Below are 20,147 nucleotides of genomic sequence, written 5' to 3'. Positions count from 1 at the left end.
CTAGATTTTCCTCACTTTCATACCTGCATAACTTTCCAATTAGTTCTAGTGTGGATATGGAATAATTCATAATATGCGTTAACATATAACATATATATACTAAGAAATAACTCTAAAGTTTTAATAAGTTAAAGTTTCTGAGATGACCATTTTGAGAGACCATCTCCAAAATTTGTTTGTTATAACCGTTGTCTATTCAAAGAACCATAAAGGAACCATTTTTTTCATAAACATTAATTTCCTTTCCTTCCATAATGATCTTAATTATATATTATTATTATTATTTCTAATAGGTTTTTATTGCTTTGTTGTAATATGCAGGCCATTCTTGTCTGTATATAAAACCCTAAAAATATAGGTTTTATGAAGCACTGCCGTAAAAGAATCTAAAAATAAATATAAAATAACCTTTCACTGCCTGGGTGTTTAACTATTTCTGCTATATTTGGAATATTTTCCAAATATAATGCAACAAATATGGTACAAATATGGCAATAAATCTTCTACAAGAAATTAAGTTTTATATATATATATATATATATATATATATATATATATATATATATATATATATATATATATATATATACACACACACACACACACACACACACACACACACACACACACACACACATATATATATATATATATATATATATATATATATATATATATATATATATACACACACACACACACACACACAAAACAAGAACACAACGCTTGTGAAAATAAACTAAGTAAACACAGAATTGCACTGGATGAAGAACATGAAAGAGAGAGAATGAGGTATGGGCTGTAATGAAAGCCAATGAAAGGCCATTTGCTGGACCATCATTCATGAGTGAGAGCGCAATGCCTGCACAAGCTTGCTCCCAGCTCCCCACACTTGTTGCTATTGTGACACACTGGCAGAGAGAAGCCTCTATAGTGGCAGGGATCAATTCAGAGGTCTGACAGTGGTGCACTAAACCCTGCTCCCGTTTGCATAGAAAAACCTCCACGAAAAAGCCCCTGGCCCCATCTGTCAGGGCATCCAAGGCACATTGTGTGTGTGTGTGTGTGTGTGTATGAGGGGAAGGGGGAGTGTGAGAGGAGGTTAATCAAGATTGGGAGGAGGGAGGGAGGAGGAGTAGGGGGAGAGAGTGTATGTGAGTGAATGTGTGGGAGGGGTGCATGACCATTATGCTTATTTCCCTGTTCTCCTTTTCAGAGCCATTAGAATAATACATTCCTTTTGGTGCTCCTTTGGCTCAGACAAGCTTCTCTCACCTATGCTGCCCATTTTTCAGCAGTGAGGGTGGTCACAGGGCAGTGGATTCTGGGAATCAGGTTAATTAAAGAAGACAGGGCCTTCACTGATGATAGAGGCAAGGAGAGGAATGGAAAAAGAGAGTGCCAGAGAGAAGGGGAGGAGGGGAGACATTGCTGTTTTAGGATAATCATCCAGCACTGTGCTAGACTCAGCCAGAGCTGCTCCTTTTTTTGTCGTCGCTGTTGTGATGTTGCCGACCCGATCTATTCTCTGTCGGCCCTCTCCCAGCCGGCTACATCAGCTAGTTTTACTATGGCTTTCATCCACTTTTCAACACACATCCATGCACACCTGCAAATTCTTAGCCTCTGCTTGTTTTTCTGTTTTGTGTGCCATCAATGATAACTTAGAAAAACTGCACAAAGCCCTGCAGCCATCCGTTTTCCTTCTAATTAGTAAACCTGAACAATCCTTTCAGCCTCCTGCATAGCAATGCATGTCAAAGAACAGCCCTTGTTTAGTTCTCATTCCTGAACCTGAACCACCTTACCCCTGCTGGGACAAGCCGTGATGGGCTAAGGTTCGTGTTGGCTTTATCTCACAATGGGTCAAGTGGTGACCCTGTAACTCTAAGGCTGACCCTCACTGTTACAGGGGTTAGGGAGCAGGGCAGATGTGGGTAAACTTTCATACGGAACGAAGAATGAAGCACACTTGTTAAATAGTCCCTCCCACCTATCTTTATCGAGGAAGGTCCAGACAGAAGTGGAAGATGGTTCTAATTAGGAAGCAGGTTATAATACAGGGTTCAAATAGCAGCAGATCGTCTGGGGAGCACAAAAGCGATCACGACAAGGAGAACAGATTCAGCTGATAGAAAAGTGCTGGTATTGCACTAATGAGGAGCGGCATGTGTAATGTGTGTTAAAAGATATCTCTTAAACAAAATGAGGAAAAGGAAATGAGGAAACCGATTTGGAGTCAAGAATCGGGAAGGAATGTGTGTTCTTCACCAGAAGGTGGCGATCTTGCACCAAGTATTGAATGAACAGCGCTGCTAATGGAGTCATCAGCACTCAGGGGTGTTTGGGAAATCAGACAGTTTTAGGTGGGGCTAATTTAAATTAAATAAACAGGAAAGGTTGTAAAAAAGCAATTGAGATGGTGCATAGACTTAAAATTGTAGGAGTTAACGAGTGACTTAATCATGATTAATGATTTATAATGACTTAATAGTGACATTATGTAAACAAACAACCAAAGCAACAAACAAATACATAAACACATGCATACAGACAGACACATAATGTTTTAGCTTGATCTTTGGTGGATAAAATAATTTTTTTTTAAAAAATGGTTGTTGATTAAATGTTTCCTTTCAAAAATATTTCTTATGCGATTGACCTTCATTACTGGAATTGCATTTTTTACATTCAGTTATACAGACATGTTTCCAGCAGAAAAGTGGAGACCTAAAATTAATACTAAATGCTATTTATTATGCAATGCTGTGATCAATGTGGTGAGCATAGATATTCTGAGAATTCAGAGAAAAATGCAATCTAAAAGAAAAAGTACCAAGTTTCCAGCTTTCTCTTAGAGGTTCACATGACATTTGAGTTACGCTTCTGTGAAATACTGTATACTGTCCAACTAAAACAGTGATGCATCCATGAGTATGAAGCCAGGTATTATTTATTAATGCATTTACAGATAAATTACAGTAATGTAACTAATAGCTATTATTATTATTATTATTATTATTAATAATAATAATAATAATAATAATAATAATAATAATAATAATAATAATAATAATAATACAGAATTAATTACAGAATAGCTGTAACACTTGTGTTCAAATCATTGGTGGTAAATTTGTATTCCTATATATTTTTTTTTATTAAGCTGATTTGATTTGGAATGAAATGTGTACCTTTAATATCTTACTTCTAGTTGTGTTGATTGCAGGTTTTAATTTATGATTCATTCAAACAAAGTTTCCCAAAAGCATCACAGCACAAAGATTTATTATTAAATGATAGAGTGGGCATCACACTCCACATTCTTTCTCTCAGTTATCTGGCCATAACTTTACAATGCTTTTAGGAAAATTTACACATGTTGTTTCTTTAACATATAAAGTACGTTTCCTACAATTTAAGCTGTCTGCTCTGATTACACATAGGTTTATTATGTGGGGCTGAATTGCTGTAGCCTTGTCACTGGCTAATATTTGTTTACTCTGCCTCGGCTTGCCTTGTGGTGTGGGTTTATACTTAATCAGGCTTCTTCTGATGTATCTTTCATCTGAAAATGCCAGTATTGTTATCAGCAGAATATAACCATTTAAGTATAAATTAACCCCAAAATAATTTATGATTTTATTAATCAGTTCAACCACTTTCAGGTAAAGTTGACGTTATATGACTTTCCTGATCACCACAAACTCGAAAAATGCTACACAATTCCATGTATTGCCAAAACTACTGAATGACATGCATTCAAGATACTGCAATACACAGGCATTAAAACTAAATTGCAATGACATGCAGAAATTCTGCTGAATCATGAGTCTTCCTCAATGAGCAGTAATGGCAATCATCACAGGAATTTACAAACCAGACAATGCCCAAGAAAGTTAATAACATACCATTTAAATCAACCCAAATCGGACAGACTGGCTGGGGTCACTCTCCATACCCACCGCTCCAAATGTGTAGATGTCTGCATGACCAGCACGGTCCTGAGATGCCAGATGGGGGACACAGGAGATCAGTGCCCCAGAACCAAGTCCCTTTTTGCTTTTTTCATAGCATCAGTGTCATAAATGTCTTGTTTCCCATTGTGTGGGAACTCATCTTGGTTGTTGTCCCTGGGGATGTGCACACTAGTAGCCAATAAGTGGAACATGGTCTCCTATTGGGCTGGAGTCTAGCATTCCTAGCATTTCCAGTCGTCTGTGCTGCGTGACATGCAGGGGCACGGACTCATCGCTGATTGTTTTGGGTGGCTCTCCTGATGTGAAGGCATTGGGGGACTCTTAGATGGAATGCCTTTGTGTTTCCAGGACTGGTCAGATGGCAGTAATGATCAACCAGTAATTTTCGTTCTTTTTTGTGTTACCCTGAGTCTTAAGTGTTTTTCCCGAAATGATCATTATGTGCTGAATTCCCCTTCACTTATTCACGACTCAGTAAATACCCTTGATAGGTTAAATGTTCTAAACGGAATGTTGTGGTTGTCTTCCAAATGACGGCTGCTTGTCACTTTAGGTATGGTTTGCAGGTGAAGAATTTGTCTTGCGCACTGAGGACTAGGTTCTCACGGCCTGTGTTTGTTGTTTAGCTGGTGTGAATTTTGCTCACAGCATCCTGATGCCCTGTAGGGTCACAGTGAAGTCAGTTCTTTCTCATACTCTCTATTGCTTACCAGTGCTCACTCTGTCTTTCTCAGGCATATCCCTTAATAAATTGAAGTATACTATTTCATGAACCAATGTCAAAGACTTGAGTAGTTGTCATCTAAACTATTTTAAACTTACAGAACACATTAGCTGGTCAAAACCTAAATACCTCACGCTTGTTACTCAACTCCTTTTCTATTAGTTTCTCTGTAACTATTGAATCATTTATGGTATAGTGAATAAATATGCTTTAAGATGAATAACTGAGTAATAAACCAGTAGGCTATAAAGGTGTTAAAGCATTAGAATATGTCGAGTCAAGTACACACATGGTCTTCCCTTATTTTAAACTCTCAAAAGTCCTACTTTAATTTAAAATATACAGTAGTTTGCTAAGTGTTTCATGTTTTTGACACATAATGAAATTATTCATAATCTGATAAGTGAGTGTGTATTTAAGTGAACTATGACTATATGCTAATTAAAGATTTCACTTTAAAGAGAATGTGTCCTGTTTTTAAAGTTTCAGCACACAACAAAGTAAACATTCATAAATGTCAATTGGAGCAGTGCATTTATGTGTGTGTGTGTGTGTGTGTGAGAGAGAGAGACTACAGGTCTGCAGGTCACATAGTGTCCTGATGTGCTGCCCTAGCACAAAAATCTCCCAAATCATTGGTGCAGCAGGAGACCAGTACCATATTATTGGTTTGCATTCGTTCCCAGGAAGGTAACCAGGTCTTCTACCCTTTTAATTTAATATACTGGCAACAGGGTCCTGGTGCCACAGTAGTCTTACTGTCTCTTCCTTTTAATTAAATGTGTTCATGCTGGCAGTGATGACTTCTCCTCTATTTTAAGGCTTTTTCCCCCTTCCATTTGCACTTCTTTGAGCTCAGCTAGAGAGCATTTCAATTATGCTGCTTATTACTTTAAGGAGCTGTTGAGTGTATGCTAAGATTTTGTTGCAATACACAGACACACACACACACACATCAGTGTTATAAATATCATAAAGCTGTGTGATTGAATGGTTTTCATTAGATGAGATGAAACATTCTGATACACCTAAAGCATCACTAAGAGATGTATGTACTGTGGAAATGATTACCCAGGATGGTTAACGCTTTGTCGGACGTCTGACCGAGTGTAATTAGGAGTGGAGCCGCTACAAGGCAGAGGACCTGCTGTGCCCCACGCTGCTGTCTGATTCAACCCCAGTATATCATGGAGAAAAAAGCCCATATAAAGCCAAAGTATTTTGAAATTCTTCCTAAGGAGTAACTAGTTCATCATGTCGCACTGTCAAATGTGAACACATTCATTTAGGTCATAAAGTAATAAGGGAGTCTTGATAAGAAGATAAACCACTTTAAACGAAAAGCTCCTGATTGTCACATGAACCACCGATAGAGAAAACAAACACCTCATCCCTTAATGGGTAGCCTGGGTTTAGAGGATGATGAGAACTCTATATGCTGAAGGGGAAATTTAAAGTCTCATTATTTAAAGATTATTACCCTTAATCTAGTAAAGTCAGCGCGTGGCATCATTGACCCTGCAGGCTTTTTAGGCCTTTTGAACTAGTGGGGGATTCACCAGGGACATGATTGCATCAGAATGTGATTTTTGGGTTTACAATTAGTTCTTTGCGTGTGAGTAATGTCTTATAGCTCTTTGATGGATCATTTTGTCACCTGTGGAGCAGAGGTAGTTTGCCTAGAGGTGAATTTGACTAAAGGCTCTTTGATGGGTTTGTTCAGATGAGCCCAGTCAGCAGGTTCTCCTTCATTAGGATTTTCATTATAACGGACTATAATAGTGAATATACTAACCATGAATATTCCCTCCCCTAACCTGGAAAACTGACAGATGGCTTCAGGTTAGATGTAGAAAACAACATCTCCATACTGAACATATCATTATTTATCACTAATCTATCATTATTGAACATATCTCCAGTTTCATAATGTTGCATAGCTAAGATGTTGAGTTAAGGTTTACAAGTCTAATGTCAGTTGAGATGAGAGTAGTCACATGGCCCGGTGGTATGCCGTGGGGGAATCCTCACCTGAGGCCATGCTTGGCCTTCCAGCAGAGTAGTGAGCCTGAAGGCCTGTTCTCAAAGGACCATTGTCTCCACCCCGCTGTTACTTTCAAATCAAACCTGTCATCATGCAGTTAGTGAGGAGTAAGCAAAATACAGCAGTTAGGGTCTGCTCATTAAACAGTAACTTTATCACAAACACTCTTTTAGAGCTGAGGACACCTGTTTAGGCTTAGTTTATAGAGGGTGACCATTGTCCATAATTGTGTATTTCTTTTAAAATAAAATATATTTATGGGTAATTTGTACATTTTTTTAGTTCTTCTTATTATATGTACCATTAATGGCACCCAAGCAACATCTTTTACGGACATCCTCCATGTTGAAAAATGAAGTAAAATATGGTTAGAGAATAAAAGTGCAATTAAGGCTAAAGCACAGTCTTGGTAGTAACTCAAGAGCTTATATCACTTATCAGTCACAAAATTGGCCTTCAATTCATGGTTATTTTCCACCCTAATGGACTGAAACTGGTAGTATCAGGTGCTTCATTTAAACCTACAATTAATCTTTACGTGAAATGGACCACATCTTTATTTGCATTACAGGCTCAATTCCCAGTTGTACAATTTACATTCTGTGGTCATAAACCAGTGAAAATGCAGTTAGCTACTTGTTGTTCTCCATCAACTATGTTCTCAGAAGAATGTGTGTAATGATAAACTTTACAGGCAGAATTATACAGCATGATATTACAGTGAGATGTCTAGAGACTGCTGAGAATTGTTAGGATTTTAATGAATGATTGAAGTGTTTGAGAAATTCAAAACAATCATATTGCTTTGACTCTAGACTGGGAAGTCCAAAACAAATAGGTTTCTGTTGTCATTCATTTCAATTAAATTCAATTCCATTTTATTTGTATAATGCTTTTAACAGTATATATTGTCACAAAGCAGCTTTACAGGAATTCAGATTCAGACTGAGATCATGAATGATCAGCGATAATAGTGGGATGTCTTCATGATTGCAGCAGGGGCAAATCTAACAGACAGATTATTCACTATAGTATTTCTGTTGCCATGGTCCCATTTCTCCCTTGTATTAAAAGATAATCTGCATCTTGTTATTTTCTCTAGAAAGTCCATGACATCCCTGATTTCAGCTACCTGATTTCTCACTTTTGCTTCTAAGCCTGCACATTGTTTATGAGAAATCAGATCTAATAATAAAGATCATAGAGAATCAACAGTACAGCAAGTCCAGATCTAGTCTAATTGTTCCATATCCAGATAATATTTTTTAATTTTAGGGGGTATTTGGGGAATATGTACAACTACATGCAGAGATAAAATGAATGATGTTGTAGTTATTTTAAACAGGGATTTAGCAAAAGTAGAAAAAAACAACTGGTAAGCCTCTCAATCAGTTAATCCCTTTCATCTATAGGAGGAGTAGGTGATTCATATGAGACCACAGGGACAGTAAAGTGACAGGACTGGTTTCGGTGAAGATATGGCTCCATGCAGCCATGGACAGTCAGCTGGCTCCAGTCTGAAAAAGGTGTCACATCGCTACTCATAGCCCACTGATCAAGGCCCACTAGCCTCCAGGTGGGCCCACTAATGAGCCTGAGCCCCAGCTCGACTGATTCCTCCCTGGGCAGAAGGGCCAGAGGCCAGAGGACACAATGTCAGAAGGGGTTTGGAGCTGGCCAAAGCCAGGAGAACTTGTTTAAAGAGACAATGAAAGTGAAGTTTTTCTGACATAAAATGCAAAAGTAAATGTAGAGTTGGTGGTGGTGGTCTAATATGTCAACAATAAAGGTAAAGTGCTGACAAGCCAATGCCGTAAACCCCAAGCCACCAACGACGACATGAGTTTCCTATGTTGTTTTAATAATCAGTTTATTGTTATTAATTGAATAGGCATTGAGTTGTCATCCCTTTGTTCCTCCACCCTTCTCTCTTGCTTTACAACCCTACCATATTAACAGTGTAAATAGAGATGAAGCGAGCGTTCCCCTGAAGCTCTTCACTAGGTAGAGGGTGAGGCTGAGGGAGGGGCAGCTAATGAGTATGTTTGTCTCTCTTGTCCAGCCCAGGCCTTTGTTTCATTGATTTCAGATGCCCATTGATACACAGTGTTGTGTGGGACGCAAATTGTGTCCTCAGCAGTGTTTGGCCCAAAATAGGATAAGAGCCCGAGACATTGCTCTACAGACTGCCTACTTCCCCTGATGAGACAAGGAACCGTCTAGCACCAGATGGTATCTAACTGGGTGCTTGCAAAATAAATTGATAAAAACAGTATTAGAAATAGTATTATTTAAGTCAGATATTGCAGATGCAACACATTGCCTACAGGCATGGTCATAAAAAACAAAACAAACAAACAAACAACAACAAAAAAAAAAAATCAAAAGCATGCGAAGCGAAAGTTACACATAAAAGACCTTTAAAAAAATCCTCAAACCAGAAAGTGTTTAAATATTTGTAGCTTATTTTAACAATGAAATTCATCTGAATAATGTTAATTCAGAAATTACCTTATGATTTACCTCATACCTTATGGATTTTTTTTCTAATCATTTACCCAAGGACCTTTAACATTTTCACCATCTGTTTAACAGTATAGAATCAGTAAATACTTGCACTTAAATAACTCAAATCCTTTGACTGAGATAAGTACCTGCAGCCAGCTAGTAAATGCCTCATGGGACTCTGAGACTTAATACATGTAATGCTTTTGTGGATTTTCTTCTTTTTAAGAAGCCCCATATTAAGAGCATGTAGATAGGAAAGCATGGAATGTGTAGACTTTTAAAACTAGTAATAAAGTGTTACATTGTGTAATATTGCTCAAAAAACTCCCATCCTGGAGACCAGAGTACAGCACAAATAATTGATTTCTCTGCTGTCCCAGACCAGACAACATAGGAAAATCATCAAACCGTCTGTTTGACATAAGAGGAAAAAATTAAATGCGAGAAAACCTCAAAACTAAATAAAATGCAACAAAATCTAATTTCCATAGACATAAACCATTTTTTTATGTCTCTTAGTTGCATTACAGGATTGATTTAGCACTAAGCAAAACAGTTACATTTTGGGTTAGACTCATAAACACAAATTCTGTTATGTAGTATCTTTAAAAATACAGTTTCTGTCACTTAATACTTTTGAATTTTAATTATTACAATTTTAAAAGAAATATCTCTATTTTCTACTCTCTACATGTTCAAACATTACTTCAATTCTCTATAATCATATTTGCAAAGTCACAAAGTAACATTTTTAGCATAAGATAGCTTCAAGGAGGGTGAAATTGTTTGTTTGTTTGTTTTTAACAAATTTACACTTTAACAAATGTGACAGCAGGAATGAGGCCTAATACCTATCACTGTAATCTATCTGCTGCTATGTATAATTTGTCTTTATCATGGCAGTTTGTATTTTGATAGCTAGCGATTTGCTTTCACCTCAGAGCATGACCTCAGCGTTATCATGGTAGCTAACATTTGCGGTATTAGGAATAAAGCTGTTAGTTTGCCTTAGCTAAAGTTTTCCCACATTCCATGGGGAAAATGAGTATTAATATACAGTCAGTAACTAAATCCAGTGTTGGTTTTTAAGCAGATATTTTTTCTTATGTGAATCTTTCTGTCACTTTAACTTAAAGTAGAATATGTATACTTCTTTACTTTAACCTGAGTGAAATATTTCCAAATGTACTTTTACCAGAGTATTTTATTTAAGAATTAGTCATTTTACTTTTACTTGAGTGAAGAATGTGGTGTTTTTACCCTTTTGCTCACAGCATATTAAAGGTATTTGGCGGGGAAATAAACTTTTCTTGGTGAAAATTTCCCTTTTAAAAATGATAGATTTTAGTATTTTGTGAAACCCAGTACCAGTGTTTATTTGAATGCTTCCTGTTATAGAGGTGAGAGCAACCCTTGTCGAGTAATTCGTCAGTGATTGGACTAACTTTGAGCAAATCTGACCCAGTGCTACCATGTGTGTCTTCCTGGCCCCAAGAGTGCTTGTTAAAAATGGGTCATGGCCATGGATTTTGTGGTTTATTTTGCAGGCTTTTCATGCAAGTAAATAGTCTTGGTTGTGCGCTGGCACAGATTGAACACGGTGGGTGTCCCGCAGTGCTGGTCAGTCAGAGAGGAACGAACTCGGCCCAGACAATGTGCTGCCTGCATAAAGGCCTCTTTGTGGACAGAGAGAGGGGTCAACTCTCTCCTCTAGCCAGCTCATAAATAGCCACATTCTCTATCTTTCTGATTTTTGCTTTGGCAAGTAAGCCCAAACAAAAGTGGAAAGACATTTAATTATTCACAGGGAAATGCATAAAGGATTAATTTGCATTGATTTTGCGTCTTCACAAAAAGAGCCGTTTTGTGAGCTCAAGGACCGATGCGGACCGTTTTCTCCAACCAGCCAAATGGAACAAAAAGATCAATGGCAGCTTCAGCATGGCTATCAGAGAGGAGAATTCTGAAATGGGTCCTAAGCATAATGTTGGTTTTGAGCATTTACCACATTGTCCTTGCCTATTCTTGTGTGCTTTTCTTCTGAAAAGAATGCATGTTTCAACACAATATAAAAAACTCCCTTATACATTTTATAATTTGATTTGCTAAATTCACAATGGATGGTTTCTAATATTAATAATTTGTATTGATGATAGCACTGAAAATGCTAGTAGTGACAATTGGATCTGTGATTTGCTTTTCAAATTTCCATTCAGATTTGTCTGATTTGGTAAAAGTGATTTTTCTTATCCACAAATGAATTAATGAAACCTCTTTTCCATAACAATCCACTACACATTACACACAATGTTCTGTTTTCCAACTCAACATACACTGTTTTGATGCCGTTTACGCTGCACCTCTGAAAGCAACAATTTACATAATCTAATTTACATAATTACTTTGCCTTTTGAAAGATATTGAGTTATTGTTATTGATGATGAAAAATATATTCATTCAGGCAAAATGAACCTTGACATCAGATGCAGACTCTAGATTTAATAATTTTCTGCAGATGTTTTTTTCCCATGTTAATCAGAGGACAATTGGAGTAGAAAATATGTTGATGACCAAAATATAAACAACATATAATATTGATGCTGTCTTCTTCATCATTGCATCATTATGATAACATTTTTTTATTGTCCATACTTAATTGGTTGACATTTTAGATGCTTTCTTGCGGCTTTTTATTTGTTTGTTTGTTTATTTTATTTATTGGTTTGTTCGTTTTTGCTTTTCACAAGCTTGTACTGGAGCTGCAGCGTTTGTGTAGGTTCATCTCTTCCCCCAGTGGCTAGTAAGTAAATAAATGTCAGTCTGAATTTCTCTCTATGTGTTGATATGGAAAAAGTGAAGCAGTGCACTGCTGCTTGGAACACATCATGTCTAAGTCACTGCTGGTTCATGGTAGTGTAATTACTGCTAACTCACAATATCTCTATAGTCCCCCATTCAGCTAGCGTGCCACTGCCCTGTCTAGAAGCCTCTTAAACCACATGAAAAGAGCTCTTCTGTACTTATTGTGCTTATTGTCTCTGAAACCCTGCTATTAGTTCAGGGAATTAAATGACCAAGAGCTGCTGGTAAAAACATCAGAGGACTTACAGGTGTTAGATCTGTCCCTAATCTCGCTACTTTTAATATTGCATGCATGAATGGACATAGGAGAATAAAACTAAAGGTTGGGGAGGTAGTGGGTTTAGTGCAAATGTTTGAGAAAGCATAGTTAATCTCTGTTAATGCATTATTGAAGTTGTGTAAGTTAATATTTAATGCCTGGGCTGTGCTATGTTATGAGAAAAGTAAATCTCTCTGCACAGAGTTGTTTTGCATTAAAGCCTACAGAATAAGTTTGAAACAAATTACTGATTAAAACTAATTATAATGATTATGATAATGATTATGATCATTTAAAAAAACAAGATGGTAATAACTGTATACCAATATATTTTAAAAGCAACATTAAACATAATATAAAAATGATACTTTTAGCCACTGAAGGTTTTCCTGTTGTATCATAATTTCCTCAAAACCAATTAGATTTGTACACTGTAGATTTGTACACTGTCTAAGATTGTCTAAGATTGTGTTGTTCCTAGACTTTGTCATTACTAAACACAATCTGAAATTTGATTTCTTTTGGTCAGAGAGCTGCAATCTTTCTGTAGCCCTTCTAATTTACTTTAGTCTTTGAGAGGAGTGAGAAGTTGATTAAACATACAAATATTATTTATTTATTTATTGTATTATTATTATTCTTTTCCTTGTTTATTCAACATTCTGTAGTCTACCATTAGCAATCAACAGGGGTACAAAATACTTAAGTAACTGTACTTGTTAACTATACTCAAGTTTTTACACTTCTTCTCATGTTAAGCTAAAGACTGTTCACTATATATCAGTGAAAAGGGCTCAGTTTAACATTGAAATATCAAGACTATATAGAGTGTAAAGACTATTAAGTAATGTAAATTCATCATCTTATGTTTTAGCTATTCGTGTGCATTTGAAGATGGTTATGCTACAAGACTAACATTAACTGGCTATATTTAAGTAAGCAAGCCTGTTTTCTTTGCTCATACCAGGTTAGTCTAGTTCCAGTATCTAACCTAATTGGCTATGCAGCGAGTCAGATTCTAACTAATGGTAATCACTGGTTATTTACAGTATATTTTCCTTCTCATTAATTAATTAGCAAACTACATAGTGTTAGTCAGCTATATAAATGTACAGAGACTAAATTATGTTTTCAGCCAAATATATATATATATATATATATATATATATATATATATATATATATATATATATATATATATATATATATATATATATATATATATATTCTGACCGTTTAGATAAGTAATCAAAAAGTTACATTTCTCATAAAAACATAACTAACTTAATTGCATTATTTAAAAACACTTACTTCTTACTTTTTAATCCTTGAGTACATTTAAAAGTGGCAACTTTTTACTGTCATATCAGTGGATACATTCACTTTTAATTGTTGAAATTTATTAAACATTATCTACATTTTCACTCATGTTTAATTTTCTTGTTACTTTTTCCATTCCTGGCAATCTATCAATTTATTATAACAGTAAGCGAAAGCCCCATTTAGTCCTCCTAATTAAAAAAAAAAGATCCTTGGCCTTGTGATTGTTATAGTTCTGACTTACAAGCTACCATGAAGCGTCTGATGGCAGATCATTGTTTTATCATTGCATTAGTGTTGTAGTAATCTCTTGCAAACACTTATCTAGGAATCAAATTAAGGGTTCCAGTGATTTTCCGAATTCAATTTGGTGTTTTGTGTTTTCCCTAATGTGCCACGTTCTTCCCTGTTACACAGACACCAGTAAGAATTGGTCAGATGTGTCAGTGCACAGCTTTAAAGCATTCGTGCGTGGCATTGCGGTGAAGTGACCCATTGCAAATAACCTATATCATTCTGGAACTAGGGTTTAAAAAGGAGTCCTTTGGAATGGCGTCTCAAAAGATTTTTGGGGGGGAGGGGCATGATGAAGAGTGCCCCCCTCCCCCGTCAAAAAAAAAAAAAAAGATAAAGAAAAAGTATTTGGACATGTCACCAGGGCTTTCAAAGGAAAACAAACTGCAGCAACCAATGTGAGTTGACTTAATCTGATTAGGCTAACCTCATCAACAGCCCACTTAAAAAAAAGAGAAGAAAGCCATGAATCGGACCAAAAAGTAAGGGGTGGGGGAAGCGCTCTCTCTCTCACTCTCTCTCTCCCTCTCTGTCTCATCTGCGCTTTCTCTATATTACTCTCTCACTCCCTCTCTCGCCCAGATTGAGAGGACCAAAGTGAATACATCATATTATAAAGGACATGCTGGTCCACAGATGGCAAAATGACAACAAACCATTTGAAAAGCGAAGCAAACACAATTACTCCAAGTTTTTTTTGCAGGTATAAGAACAATAGAGAAGTAATAAGATTAAGGAAGAATGAACTGAAAAGTCCATGAAATGCCACACTCTCACACACTGCCAGTGTTAACATTTAACTTTGAAGTCCTGAGGATTGAATGTAGCCCCCCTGAAAAACCTTAAGCAGTATATCCATATTTTAATTAATTAACCCAGGCTCTCACCTCTGTTATGAAGCCCCCCACAGTGGAAGTAATAAATCAAAGATGAAAGGTAAATAAAGCATTGAAAAGCTGGCATGTAGATGTAATGGGGTATTTTAATAGAACAAAGTTTGGGTTAAAGAAATCCTTAGCAACAACATTTTTAAGGTGTCTTTCCATGCCAGTGGAAACTCTTAGATCGTTTGCCAGTGTTTCTTTCCCATGCAGCAATTAAGCCTTCAAAATACTTCAAAATAAACCTGTAACTCAGCATTAGATATTAAATGAATCTGACCATATGACCATATGGACTGTGTGTAATGGAATGGACATCAAAATCTGGAAATATTACACCATTTCCTGTGGGACACCAATAATGAAAAAAACACCACAATTTTTTTTACTAGAATAAAAATCACAGCTTTTGTTTGCTTGTGTTTGCATTTTCCCAGATTTCCATAATTTGTTAGGTAATTATGTTGTTACATTTTGCACATTTTGAATTCTGGCTATGGGCCTTCATGAATTTTGGAGCAACAGTAACCAGAGACCTGAATCTATAGTTAGAATTGGGAGTGCATTGTGTGAGGGATTCATTGAGTAAACACAATTAGGTGCTGTGTGATTGGACGGCGTGTAAGAAGATTGGCACAGCAACAGCCACTAATGCAGATCTAATTGACTGCCTTCTGCATTCTGCACGGATTTGGACAGAAGCTGTGAGTCATTATATATGGACAAATAAGGTGGCTTTGGTTGGAAAGGATCTTCTGAGTAAGCTCTGATCCAACACATCTGCAGAGGGGACAGAGGTTAGACTACACATACAGTGCACTGAGCCCTTTTTATCTTAATAAAATAACCAACACCTTGTCTGTCATTTTGATTACTCAGTACTACATTACAGATACAACCTTCTTCTTCACTATCTCACTCATTTTTATATATTTACTATGTGAGAATACTGAGCATCTATATTCAATTTATTCAAAGATATATTTTGTATTCTGATCATCAAGGTTTTTTTTTTTTTTTTTTTTTTTTTTTTTTTTTTTTTTTTTTTTGCTTTACATCTCTACAAATATTCTAGCTTTCACAGCATGCAGAGGTGAAGTGCTGCATCATTTCATTCAATCCCAGTGCAAACAGGGCAAACATGAGTGCCTGTACACACAGCTGGTCTCTAAGACCTCATGGATCCTAGGCAAACAAGTTTTCAGCACGCCCCACAAAGCTCAGGTGGCCAGGACAAGAGCCACCACACAATAGCCAGCAAGCTCCAAGAGAACAGGCTTAAGATAGACTTAATAAACTATCATTGCCTCAAGATTTTCTTCATTGACAGAGGCAATAGAGTGGAGATCTCAGACTTAGCTAGATTGCCTCATTGGGGATTCTAACTCATAACAGTATAACTAAAAAAAAAAATTATTATAATATCAAAAACAACAACAGTATTATTATTATTATTATTATTATTATTATTATTAATAATAATAATAATAATAATAATAATAATAATAATAATAATAATAAATTTCAGATGTACCGCTTCAGTGCGCCGCCTAGTGGTTGAAAAAGGCAGATAATATTACAGGAAAGTTTACCGAGGGTCGTCGACAGATGGCGCCTAAGACTAAAAAATTATTGAGATCTCACAGCCCAGTACTTTGTAAGAGTTGGTTGTATTGATGGGTCAAATAGTAGGCATAATGTGACATAACATCCAAAGCATCCAGTGATAAGCATCCAAATAACATAAACATGTAAACACCCAATGATAAAATTTTAAATAAATTATTTATTTGACATTTACTTGTTTATTTACTTATTTAATTTATTTCAAATTACCCATTTTAAAATTTACACTGACTATGGGTTATTATTGGGAAAATAAGCTAATACAGCCAGTTCTGACTGTCTCGTTAACATTTATGAAATGGCGTTTGTGCAAAATTAACATGTTTGAATAAAGTCTCTCAGGCTAAAAAAAAGACAGTCCAAGCAAACCAGGGTTTGGCAAACTCCCTGAGCGCGCGAACGGCAAACTCAGAGGCGGCACGTGCTCAGAGGATTCAGAAGCGCAGCGAGCAGGCGCACAGACTCACTGGCACGCGGACAGCTGTGGCGCCCCTCCCCCTCCGCGCGCGAGCTCTTTGGCTCCTGCTCGGTTGTAATGGTTGTCGCGTAGATTTTCCTCCAACCAATCACATGTGAGCAAGTCTGATTTGCATAAAGCGGCCGACTGGCATTGGTTTCCTGCGTGCCGCTGCGAACCGCCTCGCGTGCCTCTACAGCTGTTTCCTCCCTCAGCACAAGACAGCACTGCTCAAGTTAACTACCTGTGATTTTATATCTAATAATTTTTTAATGTATCATTTATATTTATATAATAAACGTATGTGTTATATATATTTCTAACATAGGATTTTTATGTGATCCGAATTAATTTCAATTGTCTAAAAGTAGCTACTACCCAAATAAAGTTTCTCCCTTGACAAACAGTTGGATAACTGAATTAGAGCAATAACAGTTATATGGTTTAAACAACTTTAATGAACGGACTAAACTCCTTCATTTAGCCTGCTAAATTGTACGTTTAAATGACAGATAATTGCATGATCTGTAAAAAAATAAAATAAAATTTAAAAAAAAAAGTGTCTTTCCTGTTCCACTTCAGACGAATTAGCTGTTAAATTTCATAGGCTATAGTCTATATATTTTCATAATGACACACATAACGTGTTTTATGAAGCACATGAATGGGTTACAGGAACGAGTTACTTTTGATTGCAGTATATATTGTGGAAAGGTAGTCAGAATGGAAGAAAAGGGGAAGCTAGAAAGCGGCCGCGGCGTTTCCCCGATTCCCCTTATCACTTCACTGTGAAGAGAGACTGCACTCGCCGCTTTGTTGTTTGTCCCTGCAGGGCTGATTGAGCAGCGCGTGACTGACAGCCCGCGGGGGTGTTGTCCAATCAGCGGTCTACCCGCGCCCAATGGGTGAGTCCGCGCGCCCATTGGCTGAGGCGAGTGTGGGAAAGAATGCAGAGAGGGTTTCACACGAACCGGGAGCACGCGAGCTATCTATAAATACCGCCGGCGTGTGGCAGAGGGAGACTCGACTCGCCTTGCGCGTACTCATATGACAGCTCGACTTTTAAGTGATCGCAGCTGGGACTTGTGCTCTCCCCCCCTGTGACCATCTCAAGAGTTCGGTCACGTTTAGCATCCCGATTCTGCTCTTTTTCAACACTTCCAACGGAATATAACAACTTTTGTTTTGTTTTTTTCAACGGACAAAAGTTTCAATAATGCCAGCCGATACTATGGAGAAACAGACAGCGTCTCCGATTGCTGGTGCTCCTGCAAGCGGAACACACACCCCGGACAAACCAAAGAATGCTAGTGAGCATAGAAAGGTAAATTAATCGAAATACTATATATATATATATATATATATATATTATATAAAAGTCAAGAGAGTAGGTTAAATGTGTAGCTTGTTGTTAAGATGCCATCCCTAATGGCATGTATGCTAAGATGGCCTAAGCAAGCATGCAGAAACACTTTCTAAATTTGTTAATATGTGCATTTATTTATTTTTTTATTTATTTATGGGTTTATTTGCTAAGCTATTACTAAAATGTGTTGTCATGCAAACTTATGATGTTTCTCATTTGCAGTCTTCAAAGCCAATCATGGAGAAACGCCGCAGAGCAAGAATCAACGAAAGCCTAGGCCAACTCAAGACTCTCATTCTTGATGCTCTTAAAAAAGATGTAAGTTTCAGTCTAAAAGCAAGTCTTACTCGTGTAAACCAATAGGCTATATTTTGCATTATTAAGTAACAGCATTCAAACATGCACTTATTGGTTTTGTCGTGTTTGGGGGTTTTTTTTCAACAGAGTTCGAGACACTCTAAATTGGAGAAAGCTGATATTCTCGAGATGACAGTGAAACACTTGAGGAACTTGCAGCGAGTTCAGATGACTGGTAAGTTCAAAAAGTTCTCACATCCTGCCTCACTTTACTGATTTTTATTCAAGCTGCAGGTTTTCCTGTGTCGTTTTTCGATCCAACTCAAAGTTCATGTTTTCCCCTTCAGCAGCCATGTCAACTGACACCGCCGTCCTGAGCAAATACCGCGCCGGATTCAGCGAGTGCATGAACGAGGTGACGCGCTTTCTGTCCACGTGTGAAGGCGTAAACACGGAGGTGCGCTCGCGACTCCTCAACCACCTATCCGTCTGTCTGGGACAGATGATGGCGTTGAATTACCCGCCGACTGCACCAGCCCAGCATCCTCACCTTGCGCAGCCTCTGAACGTGCAGGTTCCCTCCTCTGCAGTGAGCTCCAAACTGAGCCCGTCAGAAGTGGTGCCGTCCAAAGTGTTCGGGGGATTCCAGCTGGTGCCCGCCACTGACGGACAGTTCGCCTTTCTCATCCCTAACCCAGCGTTTGCGTCCGCTACGACCCCGGTGATCCCTCTCTACGCTAATGCCGGAGTTCCAGTGGCTGTCAGCGCGAGCCCTGTGCACGCGAGCTCGGCCCCGCCAGCGGTCTCCCCGGTGCAGGGCATGACCTCGTTCGCGGGCGTGTCGCAAGCCGCGAGTCCTGTTGGTGTGAGCGCGGGCCCGGAGAGCAGCGAGCCAGTGTGGCGGCCCTGGTAGACCTGCATGAAGAACAAACAATGTTGAGTTCCGTTTTATGGGACTGTTTCGCACTTTTGTTGAACATGTTCATATTGAAATGTTTCCTGTTTCCAATATTTGGATTTGTTTGATACTGTTAATTCGATAGAAAGAAAAAACACTCAGAAGTACTTTTTATTCAAATAATTTAGTTTTGTACAAAGTTTGTAAAAGATGCCAAAGTGTTACTGTCATGTTTCCATTTGAATGTTTGACGTTGAATAAACCTTAATAATTCAAACAAACCTGCTCTGTGGCGTTGTGAGAGTCATTTTAATCAGCCATATTTTGTCCACTAGACACATGGATAGCTCTCATGGTTAGGCACTTAGCCTAGTTTAGGCCCAACTTCTTTTACATTTTACTTTAAGAGTGTGAGACTGTTCAACATATAATCTGCAGCCTGTTTTTGGCTAAACGACACTATAAGGTGTATCAAAAAAGCCTGAAAGGGGTCTCATCCTGTATCAGCGGGATCTGTAAGAAGTCCCAGGGGTATTCACTGGTCAGTGAAATGCGCTTTAGGGGTTAATGTAGGTAACACATTGTCCAGCTGAAAAGACAATATGGAGGATCCCTTCTTCTCTTTGTGTCT

At 37.7% G+C, this 20,147-nt stretch overlaps 1 protein-coding gene across 2 annotated transcripts; it reads left to right on the top strand.

The window, feature by feature from the left end:
• Positions 1 to 17,956: 17,956 nt before the first annotated feature.
• Positions 17,957 to 19,797, top strand: her9 (hairy-related 9). 2 transcript variants are annotated; one of them, XM_017486337.3, is made up of 4 exons: positions 17,957 to 18,279; positions 18,544 to 18,639; positions 18,766 to 18,853; positions 18,969 to 19,797. In XM_017486337.3, the coding sequence occupies exons 1-4, from the start codon at positions 18,172 to 18,174 to the stop codon at positions 19,529 to 19,531; spliced, it is 855 nt and encodes a 284-aa protein (XP_017341826.1). In that variant the 5' UTR covers positions 17,957 to 18,171; the 3' UTR covers positions 19,532 to 19,797. The 2 variants fall into 2 exon arrangements, with proteins under 2 accessions (XP_017341826.1, XP_017341825.1); XM_017486336.3 differs by having other exon boundaries at positions 17,959 to 18,279; positions 18,966 to 19,797.
• Positions 19,798 to 20,147: the final 350 nt, after the last annotated feature.

This window comes from Ictalurus punctatus, chromosome 15, assembly GCF_001660625.3.
Source record: "Ictalurus punctatus breed USDA103 chromosome 15, Coco_2.0, whole genome shotgun sequence".
In the NCBI taxonomy this organism is placed as follows: domain Eukaryota; kingdom Metazoa; phylum Chordata; class Actinopteri; order Siluriformes; family Ictaluridae; genus Ictalurus; species Ictalurus punctatus.
This window is presented reverse-complemented; position numbering and strand designations above follow the sequence as displayed.

Coding starts and splice junctions, on each gene's coding strand:
- her9 (XM_017486336.3), top strand. CDS start 18,172: ATGCCAGCCGATACTATGGAGAAACAGACAGCGTCTCCGATTGCTGGT. Junction 18,280..18,543: donor ATGCTAGTGAGCATAGAAAG/GTAAATTAATCG, acceptor TCTCATTTGCAG/TCTTCAAAGCCAATCATGGA. Junction 18,640..18,765: donor TTGATGCTCTTAAAAAAGAT/GTAAGTTTCAGT, acceptor TTTTTTCAACAG/AGTTCGAGACACTCTAAATT.